The sequence below is a fragment of the Nerophis ophidion genome, linkage group LG10 (assembly GCF_033978795.1).
Source record: "Nerophis ophidion isolate RoL-2023_Sa linkage group LG10, RoL_Noph_v1.0, whole genome shotgun sequence".
NCBI classification, from domain to species: domain Eukaryota; kingdom Metazoa; phylum Chordata; class Actinopteri; order Syngnathiformes; family Syngnathidae; genus Nerophis; species Nerophis ophidion.
In genome coordinates, this window is record NC_084620.1 from 12,918,800 (window position 1) to 12,939,214 (window position 20,415).

At 41.2% G+C, this 20,415-nt stretch overlaps 2 protein-coding genes across 4 annotated transcripts; one reads left to right on the forward strand and one right to left on the reverse strand.

Moving 5' to 3' along the window:
• Positions 1 to 810: 810 nt before the first annotated feature.
• LOC133560207 (uncharacterized) lies at positions 811 to 2,705 on the forward strand. The gene is made up of 4 exons (XM_061912445.1): positions 811 to 939; positions 1,015 to 1,150; positions 1,218 to 1,303; positions 1,696 to 2,705. The coding sequence occupies exons 1-4, from the start codon at positions 928 to 930 to the stop codon at positions 2,206 to 2,208; spliced, it is 747 nt and encodes a 248-aa protein (XP_061768429.1). The 5' UTR covers positions 811 to 927; the 3' UTR covers positions 2,209 to 2,705.
• Positions 2,321 to 19,852, reverse strand: arhgef15b (Rho guanine nucleotide exchange factor 15b). Of its 3 annotated transcripts, none has more exons than XM_061912443.1 (16): positions 19,565 to 19,849; positions 16,066 to 16,549; positions 11,922 to 12,767; positions 11,801 to 11,843; positions 11,666 to 11,718; positions 11,405 to 11,577; positions 11,147 to 11,307; positions 7,307 to 7,459; positions 7,104 to 7,233; positions 6,817 to 6,891; positions 4,320 to 4,412; positions 4,082 to 4,245; positions 3,841 to 4,005; positions 3,443 to 3,513; positions 3,245 to 3,349; positions 2,321 to 3,031 (listed from the first exon to the last, which is right to left on the reverse strand). In XM_061912443.1, the coding sequence occupies exons 2-16, from the start codon at positions 16,460 to 16,462 to the stop codon at positions 2,862 to 2,864; spliced, it is 2,799 nt and encodes a 932-aa protein (XP_061768427.1). In that variant the 5' UTR covers positions 16,463 to 16,549; positions 19,565 to 19,849; the 3' UTR covers positions 2,321 to 2,861. The 3 variants fall into 3 exon arrangements, with proteins under 3 accessions (XP_061768427.1, XP_061768426.1, XP_061768428.1); XM_061912442.1 differs by having other exon boundaries at positions 16,066 to 16,552; XM_061912444.1 differs by having other exon boundaries at positions 2,989 to 3,127; positions 16,066 to 16,552; positions 19,565 to 19,852.
• Positions 19,853 to 20,415: the final 563 nt, after the last annotated feature.

A 20,415-nucleotide genomic window follows, 5' to 3' on the forward strand; every position in this document is an offset into this window, starting at 1 on the left:
TTCTATATTGACTTAATTTTGCCCAAACTATTGTAATAAAATGGAATATTTGTATTAGGTATTCTATGCTGTATTCAATATATTCACTCGGATTGATAATTGCTTGCAATTTTCTTTTGATTGGACATCGCAAACAGTGAACTTTTGTTGGACTTTAATTCATTGGCCCGTTTACCTAAAGCAGTGGTTCTCAAATGGGGGTACACGTACCTCTGGGGGTACTTGAAGGTATGCCTATGTGAGATTTTTTTTTTTTTTTAATAGCAACAATTCAAACATCCTTTATAAATATATTTATTGAATAATACTTCAACAAATTATGATTGTAAGTTCATAAACTGTGAAAAGAAATGCAACAATGCAATATTCACTGTTGACAGCTAGATTTTTGTGGACATGTTCCATAAATATTGTTAAAGATTTCTTTTTTTGTGAAGAAATGTTGAGTTAAGTTCGTGAATCCAGATGGATCTCTATTACAATGCTCAAAGAGGGCACTTTAAGTTTGATTATTTCTGTGTGTAGAAATCTTTATAATTGAATCACTTGTTTATTTTTCTACAAGTTTTTAGTTATTTTTGTCTTTTTTTCCAAATACTTCAAGAAAGACCACTACAAATGAGTAATATTTTGAACTTTTATACAATTTAATAAATCAGAAACTGATGACATAGTGCTGTATTTTACTTCATCTCTTTTTTTCAACAAAAAATGCTTTGCTCTGATTAGGGGGTACTTGAATTAAAAAAAAATGTTCACAGGGGGTACATCACTGAAATAAGGTTGAGAACCACTAACCTAAAAGACCCACTGAGCCGACAAAAACATTCTCTAAATTAGCCAGAGGAGGGCGCTCGAGTACCCTCAGCACTTCGTCTTGCTGCGCCACAAGACTTCCAGGCTACAAAACTCGGTCAAAAGTCCAGCATGAGCTACGATGTAAGTGTTTTAGTTGCTTCTACAGGCATGTAGGTTGTAAATAAAGTTTAATCGGTGTCGAGTCCTCCCAAACAGATGCCTCGCAGGGCTGCTGTCCTGCCCCCGTGCTCCAACAGGACCCTGCACCACCCCTCTTTCATGTCTCTGTACATGGCCGCTCAAGGCAAGACACGTCCCAAAGTACAAGGCAGCGAGGGTCCATCCCAGACGGGTGAGTCGATGTTTACCTGCATCCAAACAGTTCCAACAGCAGTGACCTGCTTGGCCCCCCTCTTTAGTCCCTTGCCTCAGCCCACCAGAGGTCTTCTACAATGACCCCACTCTCTGGGGGGTAAGGATCCCCAACACTGTGGCAAACTTGGAGGTAAGCCACACAGATGGGTAAAAAGTCACGCAAACAAAAACATTTTTGTCGATGTAAGACAGGGGTTTCCAAATGATGTGTTCTGTTTTCATTCTATAATCCTTATTGTGTTAAACTGTATTATCCAACGTTCCCCCTGTGTACTGCTGATGCAAGGCTTTCAATGCAAGTCATTTTTATGTGCCTTCAAATCTTCATGTCACTAACCGTTGAACGGGAAGTACATACCTCGGTTACTTCCAAAAGGTGTCAACAGGTTGTACTGTAATATTTTAGTGCAATTACTTCCAAGGAAAGTCCCGTCAAACATAATTTGGAATTTTTCAAAACTGGTGTGTCAGCAAGCATCAAAATGACAGCATAGCTTACCTGAAATTTCCCCTTCCCTCTAGTCGCAGTTGAGTTTCTTCCAGCTCAACACGCGACCGCTGCTTGTTTCCTCATTTGAAGCTCCTCCTATGCAAGCAGACCCTAAACGGACACATCTGAGCAGCGCCAACGTCCATCCATCAGTCATCCATCTGAGCCCGGATGAGCTCCTGGCGATCCAATGTCTCCTTAAACTTCCACACCAGGTGCAATTCACCAACATTGCAGAGCCACCTGTGGCTTGGAGGGACACCAATGGCCTTGGATTAGCAGCAGGAGATGATGAGGAAAATGGAAGATGGAGCAATGCCGAGCTCGAGGCAGCTCACACTCTCATGGGAGGTTTTGTTCTGAGAGACGAGGGCACGGTTATGCTCCAGAGTCTTCCTGACGGATGGACAGAGCAACTTGCCAGCTGTGAACCAGAATGGATCGGGGCCATACTGATAGATGCTGTGGAAATCTACGAGGAGTACTTCATACCTCTTCTACAAACATCCTCTGTGGATTATATAGTGGATGTGGATGCTGAATAAGAAGTCTTCCTTTTTCTTTGGGACGCATTTTCAAAATGTTTTGTTTGTCTGGGAGCTGTTATTTTGGTTCAAGTGCCCATTTAACGACTTCAATTACATAGGACCAAGCACCTGGCAGGCTAGTTACACTTTTATTGTGTGTGTGTTGTAAAGCTACTCACAGCACATTGCATATTTACAAAACTAAACCTACACAACGCTCATCCAGCGAGTCGCCAAGTTGAGCAGTCCAGTGATTTCAATCTGTTTTTCCCAACTTGACTGGAACACTTTTTGCATTTTACAGTTTGTTGTTGTGTGACTTGTTCACAATGTGATGTCTTTGACACAGTCATTAAAGCAGCAGCGTCTTGGAAAGTACAGTACAAGTTTGGAGGTGGTGTCCATTTCGTTGTCACTCATCCTTGCAATCATCAAAGTCAACGTGAAAGTCAACTTACAAGTCAACGTTAGAGTGTAAAAGTCAACCTAAATAAAGTCAACTTATACAAAGTAAACTTTAGTAAACTTATATGAAGTCAACTTATATGAAGTTAACTTAACTACAGTCAAGTTAAATAAAGGCAACTTAAATGAAGTCGACTCTAAAGTCAAGTTAAATAAAGTCAACTTATATGAAGTCAACGTCAGTATAAAAGTCGTTTTAAAAGTACCTAGTTCAAGATGTGGCTCTTGCCAGTGGTCACCAAGCTGGCCGCATGAATGACTCGATAACGTTCTTTTAGGTTGCGCCGCCTCACGTGCTCGTTGGTGATCTCGACGATGTGGTTAACGGGGAACCAACCCTTCTGGCCGTCTGACAGGCGGATACCCTCGTACCAGCCTGGGAATGGGGAGGGACAGCAAACACACAAACGGAGAGAAGAGACGAAAGCGAAGGTTTCTCTATTGTTCATGCAATAACAAAAAAATCAATAAACTGTTAAAAGGATTGCAGCAGTAATGAGGATGACAAAGAAGCAGGCGGGAGGGGCTGTATTAGTGATGTCATCATCGCGTGTTAGAACTAAACTAAAGTCCTGTGCCTAGTTCTTACCTTCGTTGGTTTTGCGGATGATGTTGACGATCTCAGTTTGCTCCAGGGTCAGCTCGTCGGCCTGCTGGGCCACATACTGCTCCACACACTGCACCTGGGGACAATCTGACACACAAACGCACGCATGCACACGCAAATAAGACACAAAGAACAAACAGCAAGCAGATGTGTCACAGTGTGCCATGTGGATGTGCTCACCCCAGACGTCATAGACCACATCATCTTCCTCTTTCCCGGGAAAGGCTGCCATCCACCTGTGCATGTCTGGCCTATCAAACAAAAACAAGTTTATTGCACCTTAAAGGTTCTAAAAGGTCAATTTTTCTGCCCTTTAAGCTAGTTAAACATCAGAAACAGGAAACCCATTCATCTAAAAAAAAGAGGAAAAAAAAGAAGCGATTTTAGTCTGTTTTTAACTCTTTGGTGTTATTACTGTTGCCGGGCAGATGTTTGTTGGTAGGATTGTGAAGGAAAGGGCATGGGCAAACCCACAAGATCACTGTTCTATTGCAATACAGGACATTGTCCTCCATTTGTCAGTGTGAATAATGCGAACAACTTCATGCTCCAAATGAGCATGAAGTATTTGTGCTTACTTTGAAGGGGCTTTGATGAGGCGCTCCAGCATGCGGCCATTGTGGTTCTCTAGCAGGATTAGTGTGAAGCAGTTGTCGTAAGGTGCGCTGCTCCTGTCCTCTTCCAGGGGTTGCACCTGCACCAGCGAGCGATGAGCGTAGTCCAACACCACAAAGCGCTCGGCACTGTCGAGGCAAAGAGCGGGATGAAGGCGGGTGAAGGAGCAGTGGTACTTAGAAGCACAGAAATGAGGTATCTCACCCCTTCTTGACTGTGCAGGCAGTAATGATGAGCAGGTCATTGAAGAGAAAGAGGTAGATGGGATTGAACTTGATTCTCATATGGAAGAGGGTTCCCCCTCGGGACATTTCTTGGAGCTCTCCCTTTTTCTCCAGGAATCGTGTCTGGGAGATGATCGGAATGGCCTACAAAAGGGAGCAATATGTAGTATTGTACAAAAACACATTACGACATACAATGGTGTGTTGTGTTCGCTTGCCTTGAGCTTGTCAAACTCTAGAGTTTTAGAGATGAGGATCAACTCCTCCATCTGTCTCATCTTCCCCACCTCTGTGTTGCACTCGTCAATGATCTGTGTGCGGTCATGTGAAATGATCAAAAGAACACAGGCAGTCCTAAACTAACACCACACTCCCATAAATTACTTAAAAAAAAGTAGTTTCAACACAAGTGGTTTGGCTTTTAATTTCGTGTTCGACAATTATTTACTTGCGCTGCGGAAAAATATGTAGTCACCAGATCTACAGTGCATCCAGAAATTAGTCACAGCACTTCACATTTTTCACATTTTTTAATGTTTCAGCCTTATTCCAAAATGGAATAAATTATTTTTTCTCCTCAAAATTCTACAGACAATACCACATAATAAAAATGTGAAAACATTTTTTGCTTAATTTAGCAAATGTATTAAGAATAAAAAAACAAAAAAATTCACATGTACTGTATATAAGCATTCAAAGCCTTTGCTCAATACTTTGTTGATGCACCTTTGGCAGCAATTACAGCCTAAACCTTTTTGAATACGATGCCATAAGCTTGGCATACCTATCTTTGGGCAATTTTACCCATTCCTCTTTGCAGCCACTTCTTAGGGATGGTATTGGCCTGGTGATGGCCTGGTTTCCTCCAAACATGACATCTTGCAATCACGCGAAAGTGTTCAATCTTTGTCTCATCACATCAGATAATTTGTCAGAATATTTTAGGCGCATTTTGGCAAACTCTTAACCCTTTTTTTTTTTTTTTTTTTTTTACTAATAAATGGCTTTCTGGTGGCCTGCAGAGATGCTTGTCCTTCTAGAAGGCTCTCTTCTCTCCGCAGAAGAATGCTGTAGCTCTGACAGAGTGACCATCGGATTCTTGGTCACCTCCTTGACTCGACAAAGGTGAGTGTAGCAATGTACAGAAACATCCTGGATTCAAACCAACACTTCCCATCCAACCTGATGGAGCTTGAGAGGTGTGGGCGAAAGAGGCATGGGCAAAACTGTCCAAAGATATGCATGCCAAGCTTGTGGCACTGTATTTAAAAAGACTTAAGGCTGTAATTGCTGCCAAATATTAATCAACAAAGCATTGAGAAAAGGATCTGATTTATTTTTTATTTTTAATACATTTGCAAAAAAAAAAAGTTTCACATTGTCATTATGTGGTGTCTATAGAATTTTGAAAAATAAAATAAAATAAAATAATTTATAAAATTTTTGAAAGAGGTTTTAAAATAAATAATTGGAGTGCTGTAAGTATTTTCTAGATGCACTGTGTATGGAGGAAGGACAACACCGTGTCTCCCAAGTGCGGGGCAGACTCCCCAGCTGGAGAAAAGTAAAGCCCCAGAATTCAAGTGAAACCAGACATTGTAAAAAGGCTCGGAAAGGTAAGAAACGCTGACCAACACCACTTGCCGCTCAAGCATAAAGACGGTATCCTTGAAAATGTGAAAGGGTTTTTTTTGTAAGAAATCCACAATGATAACTTTGCCTCTTTTTTTCCTTACATTATTTTGTCACAAAAATATAAGAAGAACATTATCTTAGCTTATATTACCGTTAGTGTTTTTTTTTATTTTTAATCTGTCTACATTTTTCACAATTACTAATGGTACTGTATAAAAATAGCTTGTGGGCCTGAGGAATTTGTCTATCATTCAGGCTTGTCACACACACATACAATCAGGGAGCGTGTGCACTTACACCAAAGAAGTAACTAACAATTTGCAGTCATATTGTTGTTTTGATAGCCTAAACATTGGTAGCTAAACTTTGCTGAATCGCATCATTAGTTAACAACACACAAAGATAATGCGTGTCTGTGTGCGTTAAGTTAGACTTTTACGTCATTACATCCTAAAGGCCATTAGAGGGCGAGATATAATGCTTATAACACATTCGAAAGTTAGTGCCCTCTAGATTTCAATGTTAAAATGGCAAACAACCCCTTTAATATTCTATTTAAAATTGTATTAATGTATTTAATGTGTTATTGACCTGTTTTTTCAGGTATAAATTGGATTATGTCACGTCACGGCAGGGTGATTCCCCTCCAAACCCAAAAACTGCAATTGTGCATCAACGGCAACACAAACCCCAGCGCTGTGATTGGTCAGATTTTTGTAATGCAGTACATAATATCTGGTATGCAAACTTTTTCAAACTCAGTACCGGTACAAAAAAAGTGACTAACGTTCCACATTGCTTGTTTCAGTTGCGGCATTCTGAATGTCGCTTCAGTCACTATTGTTTACTACTATTTCTACTACCACTACACAGGAAGCTAAAGAGCTAGTCAATGAGAACTGGGTTTACTCATGCTCAGGAAAACAGCGGCAGAGAATTGTATGTCAAACAGTCAACCCAAATGAAGAGCTAAAAAAACATCAAGACAGCATAGGGGCATAATCTAGCATTACAAGACATCATAGGAAAGGCCCTTGTTCATAAACCTATATTGCCTTTAAGTAAGATCGGAGTGCTTACCTTTGAAACAGATGTCAAAGCCTTGGAAGCCATCTGCTCCTCTTTTGTCCCCTCTTGTGTTCTCTTCAGTATGCCCTGACACAACAAACAAATGCAAAGCACGAGAAAGCAAGGTTAAGGAGTCTGAGGTGTGTTGAGACTCGTGTGACGAAAAATGTTAGTAGGAGGATGTTACACAGCATGACACAATGTGACCAACTGGACTTTTGCTTGTGAAAAACTAGCTAAATGTTTTCTTCGTCATAAATATTCAGGAAGTTTCACGATTATCTTCTTATGTTGCTCACCTCAATGAGCATTTTGATGCGCGTGATCCGCTGGAAGGGCAGCAGCAGGAAGGACGTAAAAGGCAGCCTGTGGCACTGAGGCGACTTTTGAAGGCGATTGATGACGGTGGCGAACTGTATGTTGTTCTTCCTGTGGCACAAGCACAGCAGGTGGATTATTGTACGGCGTCTGGAGCTGTCCTAATGGAAGACGCGAGACGTACATGAGCGCGGTGTAAGTCTTATCCTGGTAGATTTGGTTGCGCACGTAGTAGATGTAGGCAGGGAAGTTGTGCTGGGCGTGGTAGTGAATGATGTCGCAGATGTCGGAGAACACAATGTTTTCAAACACTCGGTCCTCCAGGTCCTTTAAGAACCTACGAGCAGATTAAACCCTCAAAACACACGTCATGCGCTTCTTCAAGTCTGACCACATGTTCCCATTTCCTGTACAGTAGATCCCTGCCCTTTTGAGGTTTGGTATTTGTGCTCCCAAACATTCACATACTTATATATATATACACACTAGGGCTGGACAACGATTAAAAATTTTAATCGAAGTTAATCGCACTATTTCTCCGATTAATCGCGATTAACTGCATTGTATACGCAAAGCCCAATAATGAATTCAAAAGTAGTGTGTAGTGCACCTTTATTGGAATATTCTCCCACATGAACAAAAACGCCAAAACATTTGTTGTGCAAATACAATTTAAATCAGTCCTTGTTAAACAGTAGCAGTTAAATAGCATATTTTATGACAATCAACTCAAAAAATGTAAATACAAACATTTAAGCTTAATGCCACTGCCAGGGTATTTAAGTTATCCTGTTTGTTATGGAAAATAAATATAATCTACATACAAATCTCTGAGCCACAATCATAACATCTGAACAGGCAATTTCTGAGGTAACAGCAGAAACATTTTTTTTTAATCAGGGATCTTATGTTTAAAAAAAACCTATATTATAGGTAGTGGGCTGTTTTAGGGAATTTTTTTATCAAATTATCCGTAGTAGCAATATTAATAATGTTGTGTTTATTCTGCGTAGTGCACTTAAAATAATTATGACCATATCTAGGAATTGATATGATGGGAATTTTCCGATTGTTTGCTTGGTGCTTTGATAAACTGAACACATATACATGGTACTATATTGTGATATTATGAGCCGGGGGAAAAAAGAACTACCCTACCCAGCATGCAACAGGAGTGACGAGCACGCGCGGTATCCCGGTATAGGTTGTGTCGCCATGACGGCATCTTGTATGTTGTGATATGCACGCTCTGAAAGTAAACATTAAGAACTCAGCCAACACTCCTCGTCTGCATTATTCATAAATAGACAGACAACACATTTACTCCGCTGCTTCACAGGCCGCTGGATGTAGCCGGCAAAGTATTCCCATGCTAGCTAGCCGGTCTAGTAAGCACGCGTCATTCAGTCCAAAACGGGCCGATCTATCCCCATTCAGAATTGTCTGGCGGTCGTAAGTGATCCCGGAGTGACCACGCTGTAAGCCAGCCATGAAATTTGCAGAATTGTCCGGTATTTTTGCCAAATATCCATCTTAACCAAGAGCCCCTTGACGCCGAAGAACATCCGGGCGACGCCATCTTGTTAAGAAAAGGCGTTAACAAAATAAAAGCATGTAAACAACATACACAAATGTGCGATAAAATAATTGTCGGCGTTAATAGATTGATGAGTTAACCCTTAATTAACGCGTTAATTTGCCCACCCCTAATATACACACACACTTACATATAAAAAAAAAAAAAAAATATATATATATATATATATATATATATATATATATATATATACATATACATACACACACACACACACACACACACACACACACACACAGGTATATATGTATATATATATATATATATAAAACATATATAAGGCAAGTTGGAAGGGCACCAAGGCAAACATTTTCTTTCGAGGCAGGGGCTATAATGTATGTTTTTTATTCATTACTCATATAATATTATATAATCTATAATACGTGCTGGAAAATGTGGAGTGGCTTGACTTGTGAGACAGCTTGCCAATAGCGCCCAATTCCTTTTGAGTTTACTATAAAGACATGAATTACTTACAGTTTCAAGTAGAGAAAATAAATATGTTAACTAGAGATGCGCGTATTGGCATTTATATCATCCTCAACCGCATCACCAAAGTCGTCATCCACCCGCCGTCCACCCTAACCAACATTTTATCAGAACCGCAACCGCCTGCCACCCGCCTGTTGAAATACATCAGAGGTCGGCCACCTTTACCACTCAAAGAGCTATTTAAACCCGTTTCACAGAGTAAAGAAGACAATGGGAGCCGCTAACGTTCTCGCGAATATCCAATGGTGTTCATCCTGATGACAAGAATAAGGGTGTGCTGTGAAGCCATTGCCTTTGACACCTTCAACAACATGTACAAAACGTCTGTTAGTCCAGCAACATGTTGTATGCAGCTTCCGCAGACACACGTACAAGATTGAGAGGCATACTGGGTGATACGGAGTACACTAATGGTTGTGACATAAACAATTTTAACACTCTTACTAATATGCGCCACACTGTGCAGCCACACCAAACAAGAATGACAAACACATTCCGGGAGAACATCCTCACAGTAACACAACATAAACGCAGCACAACAAATACCCAGAATCCTTTGCATCCGTGATAATTCCCAAATATATTTTACACCCCCGCACCCCCAACCCTGCCCACCTTACCGACGCACGGGGGGGGTTGTGTAAAATATATTCAGGATTTGTCACGGATGCAAAGGATTATGGGTATTTGTTGTGTTGCGTTTATGTTGTGTTACTGTGAGGATGTTCTCCCGAAATGTGTTTGTCATTCTTGTTTGGTGTGGCTTCACAGCGTGGCGCATATTAGTAAGAGTGTTAAAATTGTTTATATCACAACCATTAGTGTACTCTGTGTCACCCAGTATGCCTTGCAGTCGTGTGCGTGTGTCTGCAGAAGCCGCACACATGTTGATGGACTGACAAGCAGAGCGTACATGCTGTAGAAGGCGACAAAGCCAATGGCTTCATAGCACGCCCTAATACTTATTAACTGGATGACTGCCGGCAGTCATTCTAGAGAATGTTTGCGCCTCCTATTGTCTTTTTCGCTTTGTGACACGGGTCCTAAATAGCTCTTTGAATGGTAATGGATACCGATCCCTGAACCACGTATATCAAATATTTCCGAATGGTTCAACCGACACCCGCCCAAATCGAATTAAAATCAATTTTTTCGTCATGTCACCCACCCGACCCGCGGTTTATCTGCGGATGAGACCGCAAACCGCGCATCTCTAATGTGAATGTTTGGGAGAACAATCGCCGTCCCCCGATAGGGGTGTCATTCAACGAATTGCAAGTCCATGTATCATCCCTTAAGGTATAAAAATATTTTATGAAGGTTGAAGAATTACTTAGTGCAGCTTTAATTAGTTACGGACATGACCGCAATAAATACATTTTTTGCAAAGTAGGAATCCATCCATTTGCTGCCGCTTATCCCTTTTGGGGCCGCTGGAGCCTATCTCAGCTACAGTCGGGTTGAAGGCGGGGTACACCCTCACTATTTATAAATCAAATATTTTCATAGCTTGAGCGTAAAAAACCTCTTTACAACCATCTAAATACGTTCAACATTATGGGAGCCCTCTAGACATGAAATGACACCCTTTAGTCACCTTAACACTCTAGTAATCCAATATAATAATGCCTCATGCTGAGCCAATCCGTGGCCACAGTACTGAACTGCGCGCTCTCGTTTGGTCTGGGGTTGATATATAAAATATCTTTAAAGTCTTATCATACAATATTTACGACCCCCCTGGTGACCGCTGCAGCATATTGTACATCTGAAATAGTCTTTCAATACGTAAAAGGGAATTTAAAATGTGTTTAATAACTGTGACAGGCATATTATAGGGTTGGATTGTCAAAAATAGGATTTTTTTTTTTTTTGGGTGCGTCCATTATTCTCACTTTTTCACCAGGGATCTACTGTGTTCCTTTTTCCTCTTACCTCTCGCTGACCTCGCGGACCCTAAAAATGTTGGAAAAGAGGGGTTTCTTATCCATATGGACCAGCGTCTCCTTTAGCTCACGGTTTTCCAGGAAGTGTTCTGTTAAAACGTGCAGCGACCGAAGGTAGGAGGCTTCTGATGTCAAAACCTCGAACATACTCTGCCGGGAAGGGCATAATGTTCAAGCTCAAATAGTTTATTATACTGTACTTACAGTATAGTACAATCCTTTAAGTTCATTTGTGCAACTTTCTCACCTCCTGATACTTGCACTGTGCGTCTGTCAGATCCTCCAGGACACCACTCTCCTTTACTGCCGGGACATCCCGCCACAGGGTGTTCTGCTGTGGTGTGGGCAGGGGGCCTGTTTTTGTCTGCTGATGGATCTCCTTGGTGATGACTGTGGCCCGATACGTCTGGTACAGAGGCTCTGGGGGGGTTGTCATGTGAAAAGTATGACGAGGTCTCTATGTGTATGATGTTTTTTAGACTTTACTTTACTGATCTTTTCTCCTCACCATTTTGCAGTCGGGACTTCCACGTGTTGGAAAACTTGTTCTGTGTCGGAGGCCTGCAACAGGAGGACAAGCGAGTGTGAAATCGAATAACACGACAACAACATTTTCTGGTCTTTGCTTGCTGCTCTAGCGCACTCTTCTTCAGTCGAATCATCATTCCATCCGTCATAGTCTCCTCCTGAAAAGGTGAAGCAAATGTTGGGAGTCATTCACAATCACCGCTAGGAGCACAAAGTAAAAGTGAAACCATACAAACCGTTTTTCTGTACGCTTGTGTGACTGCTGCTATTGCTGAGATCCGTCTTTGGCAGTGACTGCAGAGGTCTAGGCAGTTTGGGGCTGGTGTGCGGCGGGGTCCTGCTATTTCTGCTGGGGGTGGAGGGTCGCAGTGAGACCCGATCCTCCACCGAAGAATTGGGCATGAGGAAACGAGAGTTCTGAGTTATGTGTGAACGGGGCGGGATTAAGGGCGGCACATCATCACCCCCTGATCCTGAAGAACTATCCATCTCGCTCTGTAGAGGCTTAGAAGGGCGAGCTTGTAAAGGCACAGTGACTTGAGGACTAACCACCTCATCTGTGACTTTCTTTTTTTGACTTGGATCAACCGCACAGATATGCGTCTCATAAATATTTTCACATGTTTCCTCTTGGGTGGCTTTGTGGTTATCTGGCACAAGCGGATTCTGTTGTGGGAAAGCAGGCTGAAGAAAGGGAGATACTGGTTCTGAAAGTTTTCTGTTACGTTCACTGATTTTAACGTCCAACAAGTTGTGGATCTTTTTCTTTTCTATCTTTGTCTCCCTATTCTCCAACTCAGGTCCTTTCTTATTGCATTTATCTTCCACTTCCACAGGCTTCTCGCAGTCCTTTCTTTGCTCTTTCTCTTTCTCCTCCTCAATGCTCCCTTGTTTCTCTGTGCCAATGTTGTCGTCCTCCCCTGTCACTGGCACCCACACCAGCTTCATGCCAGGCCGCTGGAGGTGACACATGCAGCTGCAGCTCGTGCTGTAGCAGGAGCTGGGGATGGGTACGCCGTCTGGGGATTTCTCGTCCTGTGCTTTCCCAGCCGATTGTTCCTCCACCTCTTTTCCATCAGGCTCTGCAAGAGGGAACATCTGCGCTTAAGACCACTAAGGGCCTGATTTACTCAGATCCAAATACTACACGCTAAACGGCGAGTGCAAAAAGTAAAATAACATGTACTATGAGTGGGCGTGTTGCATGTGATCTACTAACACTGCTTTGCGCAATTAAAAAGTGGTTTATTTAAAAATAGAATTTTTGCGTGGGCTTTTACCACGGAGACACTTGATGATCTTATGCACATTCTTGTGATTCATGTATATGATGTGTTGAACCAGCAGTACACATCTATAATCTATAACACATACAGTATGTTGAAAAACACACACGCACTGTAGGACGCAGGATTCTTGTCTATCTGTGCACTGATACTACAGCCGTGAGTGGAACGGTCAGTTTCATATCATTATGACATGTGCTAAGTAAAACCCCAAATAGTGCTCGCAAAACCGTGATGAATGTTGATAAATCACATTGCTCGTGCTAAATAATTATATTTGCATCTTCTCCTCCCAGAATTGTGGGCGATTGATGATGAGCATGTATTTTGCATAGTAAAATGGATTTCACGCCTTGTTCTACTCATTTAACAGACGTTATCTACTTTGCGTGTACACACCCCGTTTCCATATGAGTTGGGAAATTGTGTTAGATGTAAATATAAACGGAAAACAATGTTTTGCAAATCCTTTTCAACCCATATTCAATTGAATGCACTACAAAGACAATATATTTAATGTTCAAACTCATAAACTTTATTTTTTTTTTGCAAATAATAATTAACCTAGAATTTCATGGCTTCAACACGTGCCTAAGTAGGTGGGAAAGGGCATGTTCACCACTGTGTTACATCACCTTTTCTTTTAATAACACTCAATAAACGTTTGGGAACTGAGGAAACTAATTGTGAAGTGAAGTGAATTATATTTATATAGCGCTTTTCTCTAGTGACTCAAAGCGCTTTACATAGTGAAACCCAATATCTAAGTTACATTTAAATCAGTGTGGGTGGCAGGTGGGTAAAGTGTCTTGCCCAAAGACACAACGGCAGTGACTAGGATGGCGGAAGCGGGAATCGAACCTGCAACCCTCAAGTTGCTGGCACGGCCGCTCTACCAACCGGTTGAGCTATGCCGCCCCAATTGTTGAAGCTTTAAAAGTGGAATTCTTTCCCATTCTTGTTTTATGTTGAGCTTCAGTCGTTCAACAGTCTGGGGTCTCCGCTGTCGTATTTTACGCTTCGTAACGCGTCACACATTTTCGATGGGAGACAGGTCTGGACTGCAGGCGGGCCAGGAAAGTACCCTCACTCTTTTTTTAAGAAGCCACGCTGTTGTATCACGTGCTGAATGTGGCTTGGCATTGTCTTGCTGAAATAAGCAGGGGCGTCTATGAAAAAGACGGCGCTTAGATGGCAGCATATGTTGTTCCAAAACCTGTATGTACATTTCAGCATAATGGTGCCTTCACAGATGTGTAAGTAACCCATGCCTTGGGCACTAATGCACCCCCATACCATCACAGATGCTGGCTTTTGAACTTTGCATCGATAACAGTCTGGATGGTTCACTTCCCCTTTGGTCCGGATGACACAATGTCGAATATTTCCAAAAAGAATTTGAAATGTGGACTCGTCAGACGACAAAACACTTTTCCACTTTGCATCAGTCCAACTTAGATAATCTCGGGCCCAGAGAATCCGGCGGCGTTTCTGGATGTTGTTGATATATGGCTTTCACTGTGCATAGTAGAGCTTTGACTTACAGATGTAGCGACAAACTGTATTTGGTGACAGTGGTTTTCTGAAGTGTTCCTGAGCCCATGTGGGGATATCCTTTAGAGATTGATGTCGATTTTTGATACAGGGATCGAAGGTCAAGGTCATTCAATGTTGGTTTCCAGCCATGCCGCTTACGGGGGAGTAATTTCTCCAGATTCTCTGAACCTTTTGATGATATTATGGACCGTAGATTTTGGAATCCCTAAATTTCTTACAATTGCACTTTGAGAAACGTTGTTCTTAAACTGTTTGACTATTTGCTGACGCAGTTGTGGACAAAGGGGTGTACCTCGCCCCATCAGTTCTTGTGAAAGACTGAGCCTTTTTTGGGAAGCTGTTTTTATAGCCAATTATTGCACCCACCTGTTCCTAATTAGCCTGCACACCTATGGGATGTTCCAAATAAGTGATTGATGAGCATTCCTCAACTTTATCAGTATTTATTGCCACCTTTCCCAATTTGTTTGTCATGTGTTGCTGGCACCAAATTCTAAAGTTAATGATTATTTGCAAAAAAAAAAAAAATGTTTATCAGTTTGAACATCAAATATGTTGTCTTTGTAGTGCATTAAACTGAATATGGGTTGAAAAGGATTTGCAAATCATTGTATTCCGTTTATATCTACATCTAACACAATTTCCCAACTCATATGGAAACGGGGTTTGTATATAGTAGATCAGTTTTGCGTGTGCTATCAAGTTTGCATGTGTTTTAGTACACAGAAATATTTAGTAAATCAGGCGTGCACCAATAACCCTCTCACCACCATTGCAACTCCACTTTTATTTTTACTAGGCAGTCAGCACATTTTGTAATTGGTGTCTTCTAACATGAATAGTTTGGAGGACTGTTAAGTTCATATAAATACAGACACTTTTCAGAAAGCAGTGTAAGTTTTTCCCTTTTTTTTGCCTTTTTATACATTAATTTATAAGCTGTGAAGTACTTTGTGACTCATGTAGATGAAAAGTGCAATATATGTTTTTCCCAACTTTGCTCATTAATTAAGCACTTTTGAACACACAATTATCTGCTTCGACATGATTTTCTTGTTTAAAAACACACTAAAAACGTATTGTACAGTGAGTGTAAAAACATCACAACTAAAACAAAATATCGCCAGTTGCGTTGCCATTTTGCCAGCACACAACACATGATGGTCACTCAATAGTTTAGGCTCTTGAACTTGACACTGTTGTGATCATAACTTTCAATAACATTCAGCATTAAATACACACAATATACTTTTATTGAATGTGAAACTCTTCAGGTCACCAACAGAACCGGTTTCTGATTCTTGGAACACATGAGCCACACCTACTGTATGTGGAACAACACAAATGAGGTATGTTTTTACCCAATTAGTGCACACACACAGATTAGGGCGTGGACAGATGCTAGTAAGAGCATTTTTTTGTTGCGGTTATTGCTGACTTGGCGTTGTGGTCGGTCTGAATAGCCTTTTGTGAGATGTCTTATTTTTTCCGTAGTGACATATTAAAGATGAACCTGCATATTTAAGGCAGTGTGTACCTGATCGACTTCCTTCGCTGCAGATGCTGTCGGTCTCCTCTGACTCTGTGCTCCTCATCGGTGGTGTGCGGATCCTCTTCTTTGGCAGTGGAGGTGCTAAATGCGACCCCGAAGTGGAGGCGGCAGACGCAGGCTTTGGTTTAATCACGGGCTGCTTTTTCATGGGCATTCGTTGTACCGGCTCCCCACACGCTACGCTTTTGTCTGTGTCAACCGTGTTTTTGGTTAACTTGTTCACAATCCTCTTGACGTTCACGCCAGAGGGGCTGATGGAGCGTTCACTCTCATCACATGGAAGAGAGAAGGATCGTTCTGTCGGTTTTGGGGGGAGGTTTGGACGCGGTTTGACCTCATCTGAATGAGATGCCGTAATCTCAGCTGAATCCCGGGCAGACATGACGGATGGGGCGGGTGGTCTTCTCTGAGGAAGTGCTCGCAATCCGAGGCGAGGCTTTCAGTGTCCTTCTGAACAAGTCATCCACGCCTGCTGAAAAGAGGCACACAAATGTTAGAGTAAGGCAGTGCTTTGCAAGATAAGGCTGAGAAGTGAAGTGAAGTGAATTATATTTATATAGCGCTTTTATCTAGTGACTCAAAGCGCTTTACATAGTGAAACCCAATATCGAAGTTACATTTAAACCAGTGTGGGTGGCACTGGGAGCAGGTGGGTAAAGTGCCTTGCCCAGGGACACAACAGCAGTGACTAGGATGGCGGAAGCGGGAATCGAACCTGCAACCCTCAAGTTGCTGGCACGGCCACTCTACCAACCGATCTATGCCGCCGAGCGTTACACATTGAAGAAAAGACAAACAGACTAAAAATGAAAGAGAAATGTCTTTTCAGAGCAGTGTTGAATAGTCTTCAACAGCCTAATTCCTTCAAAATGTTATGTGGAAATTAGTAATTTCCGCATAATCCTTTCATATCAGACCATGGCCTTTTGTAAACAAGCCAAAATGCCTCAGCGCCTGAAGAGAACAAATTACCTTTGCACCATAAAAAGTGCAAAGGTCCATGCAGGTCAAGAAATCAAACATGTCTCCACTAAGCCTTCCGAGAAAAAACACTAAGTTATTAATGACCGCTATGCTGGAGATGCACCGCTTTAATAGCTGAATGCAATAGGGTAGATGAACCAAAAAACACCAAAAGTGGTCATCATCTCTGGGGTGCAGAAGATTGGCGCCAACCATGCCAATACAAACAGAATGAGTCATGTCGGGAATCACACTGACAAACAAGACTGCTCCTGGGGAAAACACAGGCAAGGAATAATTACAGTATTCAACTGCTTGGCTGCTTTATGGACTTTATTTAACTTTTCAGATAATTTACGACGTGATTTCTGCGTATTTATTTAATATAAAACAGTATTTAAAACAGCAGCAAATAAAAAAGTAATGATAGATTTACGCCAGACCATGCAACACCAGTGGCTGTTTGTTTTTGGGAACCTAAACCATCTTGTCGGACCAGTTTCAGGAGCGACATGTGCTACAGAGACAGGCAACTTGTTCAAAAAAGACAAGGGGAGGGTTCAGTCAGTTTTTTTTTTTTTTTTGTAAATGGTTTGAAACACCTAAAGGCATGACTGTCGAGGTTTTGCTATAGTCCAGTGTGCAAACACCCACAATATATACTTCAAGATCCACTTACATTAGTACCTCAATTTATAAGCTTAATTAGTTCTGTGACTGAGCTCTTACCTCAAAACACTTATATCTCAAATCACATCTCCCATTGAAATTAATTGGGGCTCTTGCCCTCTTGAAAAAAAAACTATTAAAAACATTACAATAGAATGTAATAGTAACAACTACAAATTAAATAAATATTAAATAAATTAAAAAAATGTAATTTTCCTGAAGGAATCAATAAATCATTATCCATCTATCCATCTATAGCCGTTTTATGAAGTAATGTATAAAAATATATGTAAAAATGTAATACATTAGCACCTTATCCATATTTTCATGGATAAATGTTTGCTGTTTAAGTATTATTTTACCATCTTTGGCTGGCGCTATCAACTCAGTCTCCTTCAGTATGGTGCAGACCAGCAGTGCTACGCTCCAAATGCTTTACTAAGTTAGCTAGCTACACGCTCTATAATCGTATTCACACTCTTACAACGGAAACAATTGGAGTGAATGCTTGTAACTCAAATTTTTCCTTGCAACTTAAAAGCATAACACAGAGTGAAAGCTCTTACTTCAAAACACTCTTAAGTAGGGGCACTCATAAATTCTCTTCTTTTGTCTACCTTTCTGCTTATGACCTGGTTACTTCAATAGTGACTTCCTTCAGTTGAGAGGACACTGAACACACACTTAAACAGGGTCAGTGGGACACTCATTCATTCATGTCAAGCGTGTGTTTGTCCTGTAAATCCAATATGTATCAAATATGGTGCGGAGCCTCAAATCAGAGCAGCTTGAGAACAATCCTTGAGTGCTTAAAAGGCCTACCATTAACACAATGATGTGTGTGAGTGTGTTTACCATCTGCTGTGGAAAGCAAAGAGTCTGTGCGCATTAAATGGGGGTTGGGAGTTAAGAGCTGGCAAGCATCAACATTAGTGGTAGTGGATGGAAGAGCTCTACATTGGCCAGTAAGAGAGTACGGAAATGTGTATGTCAGTAAGGACAAACCAACACGCACCCACAAAAGTGATGCGAGGTCAGGCAGAATTTGAGGATCTAAGATAGATACACAGTCACATGTTAATTATATATATTGCTTTGCAGTGAAAGAGCTCTTACTTCTATTGAAACACGTTGAATTTTACACAGGTAAACATTTTGTGATGTTCCTTAGGGTAACTTGATGAGCATGTTTGAAACAAACAAACAATAGCCACTGAATTGTGTATAATCATGCTTACAGCCATGATTATGAATTGATTAACGTGGACCCCAACTTAAACAAGTTGAAAAACGTATTCGGGTGTTACCATTTAGTGGTCAATTGTACGGAATATGTACTGAACTGTGCAATCTACTAATAAAAGTTTCAATCAATCAATCATAAGCCTTAGCAGGCAATTTAACTGTCAATTAGCTTGCCCATCTATCCATCCATTTTCTACCGCTTATTCCCTTTGGGGTGGCGGGGGGCGCTGGTGACTATCTCAGCTACAATCGGGCGGAAGGCGGTGTACACCCTGGACAAGTCGCCAACTCATCGCAGGGCCAACACAAATAGAAAGACAACATTCACACTCACATTCACACACTATGGCCGTTGCATCCAATTTAGATGTGACAAACGAACCATTTTTATACTGTTTTCTTTCAGTCTAGTTGTGCATGTACTTCCAGTGTTTAGAGGTATTCTCATGATGTTCCATAGTTGCACAAGTGGTTCAGTTTAACCACAATATTTTAAAAAGCCTTGAAGGTAAAAAGGTTTCTTCAATTTAGACGTTCCTCAACCCTAGCATAGTTTTTAGTTGTGACTAAATGTGTAAACAAGTTAGTAAAAACAAGGAGAACTCACCAGGATGAGATTGAGACGTGAGAGAGTATCGCTCTTCAGTCATTGGGCTCCACCATTGTTAGCAAACAACCTGGACAATAATAGTTACTATTCTAGTGTATAAAAAGTCCCTTCGTAAGACAAACCGCTTTAAAATACACGACAACATAGGAAAAACACAACGGTCAAACAAAGACTGTTTTGAAAAAGTAAAATCGATTACGAATGGACGTCTTGTCTTCTTTGTTGCCGGCAGAGAGTGTGAGTCAGGCGTGGAGGGCAGGCAGCACATCACTCTTTGGAGGTACAAGTGATCAAGCTAGACGAAATAGGATAGACACTACCACAAGCTTTTCAAAACAAAACTTCGCACTCAGTACCGACTGAAGTAAAAAAGACAGGATAGAAAGGCTAGAAACGAAACGCACCTTTGCCTGGCTATATGACTGCTACGGCACGCTGTCGTATCCAGCTATATCAATGAGTAAACAGACAGTTTTGTGCTTATTGTGTGTGGAGATGCATTTTATTGTGAAGCCCGACAGGTCATGATCCTGTCAGTCGCATCCGTTTCATTATATGCCTGACAAACATTTAATGGGCCTGAAAGTAAATGTATAAGTTACTCTGATTACATTTTCGCAGTGAATGTTTACTCTTTATTAATTCTATTACTAAATATGTAATTTCTAAATGATTTGTTGAACGCCACGCACCACTTGTTAGTTTCCTTATATGCTACTTCCACCTGGCGTCTGAACTGAGAATTGTGAACACACTTCATAACATTCTCCATTAAAGGATAACGGCTAAGTTTAGTGTAAAAAATATTTTTTGACAATTCTATAAAATGTAACTCGGCCTTTGCATTT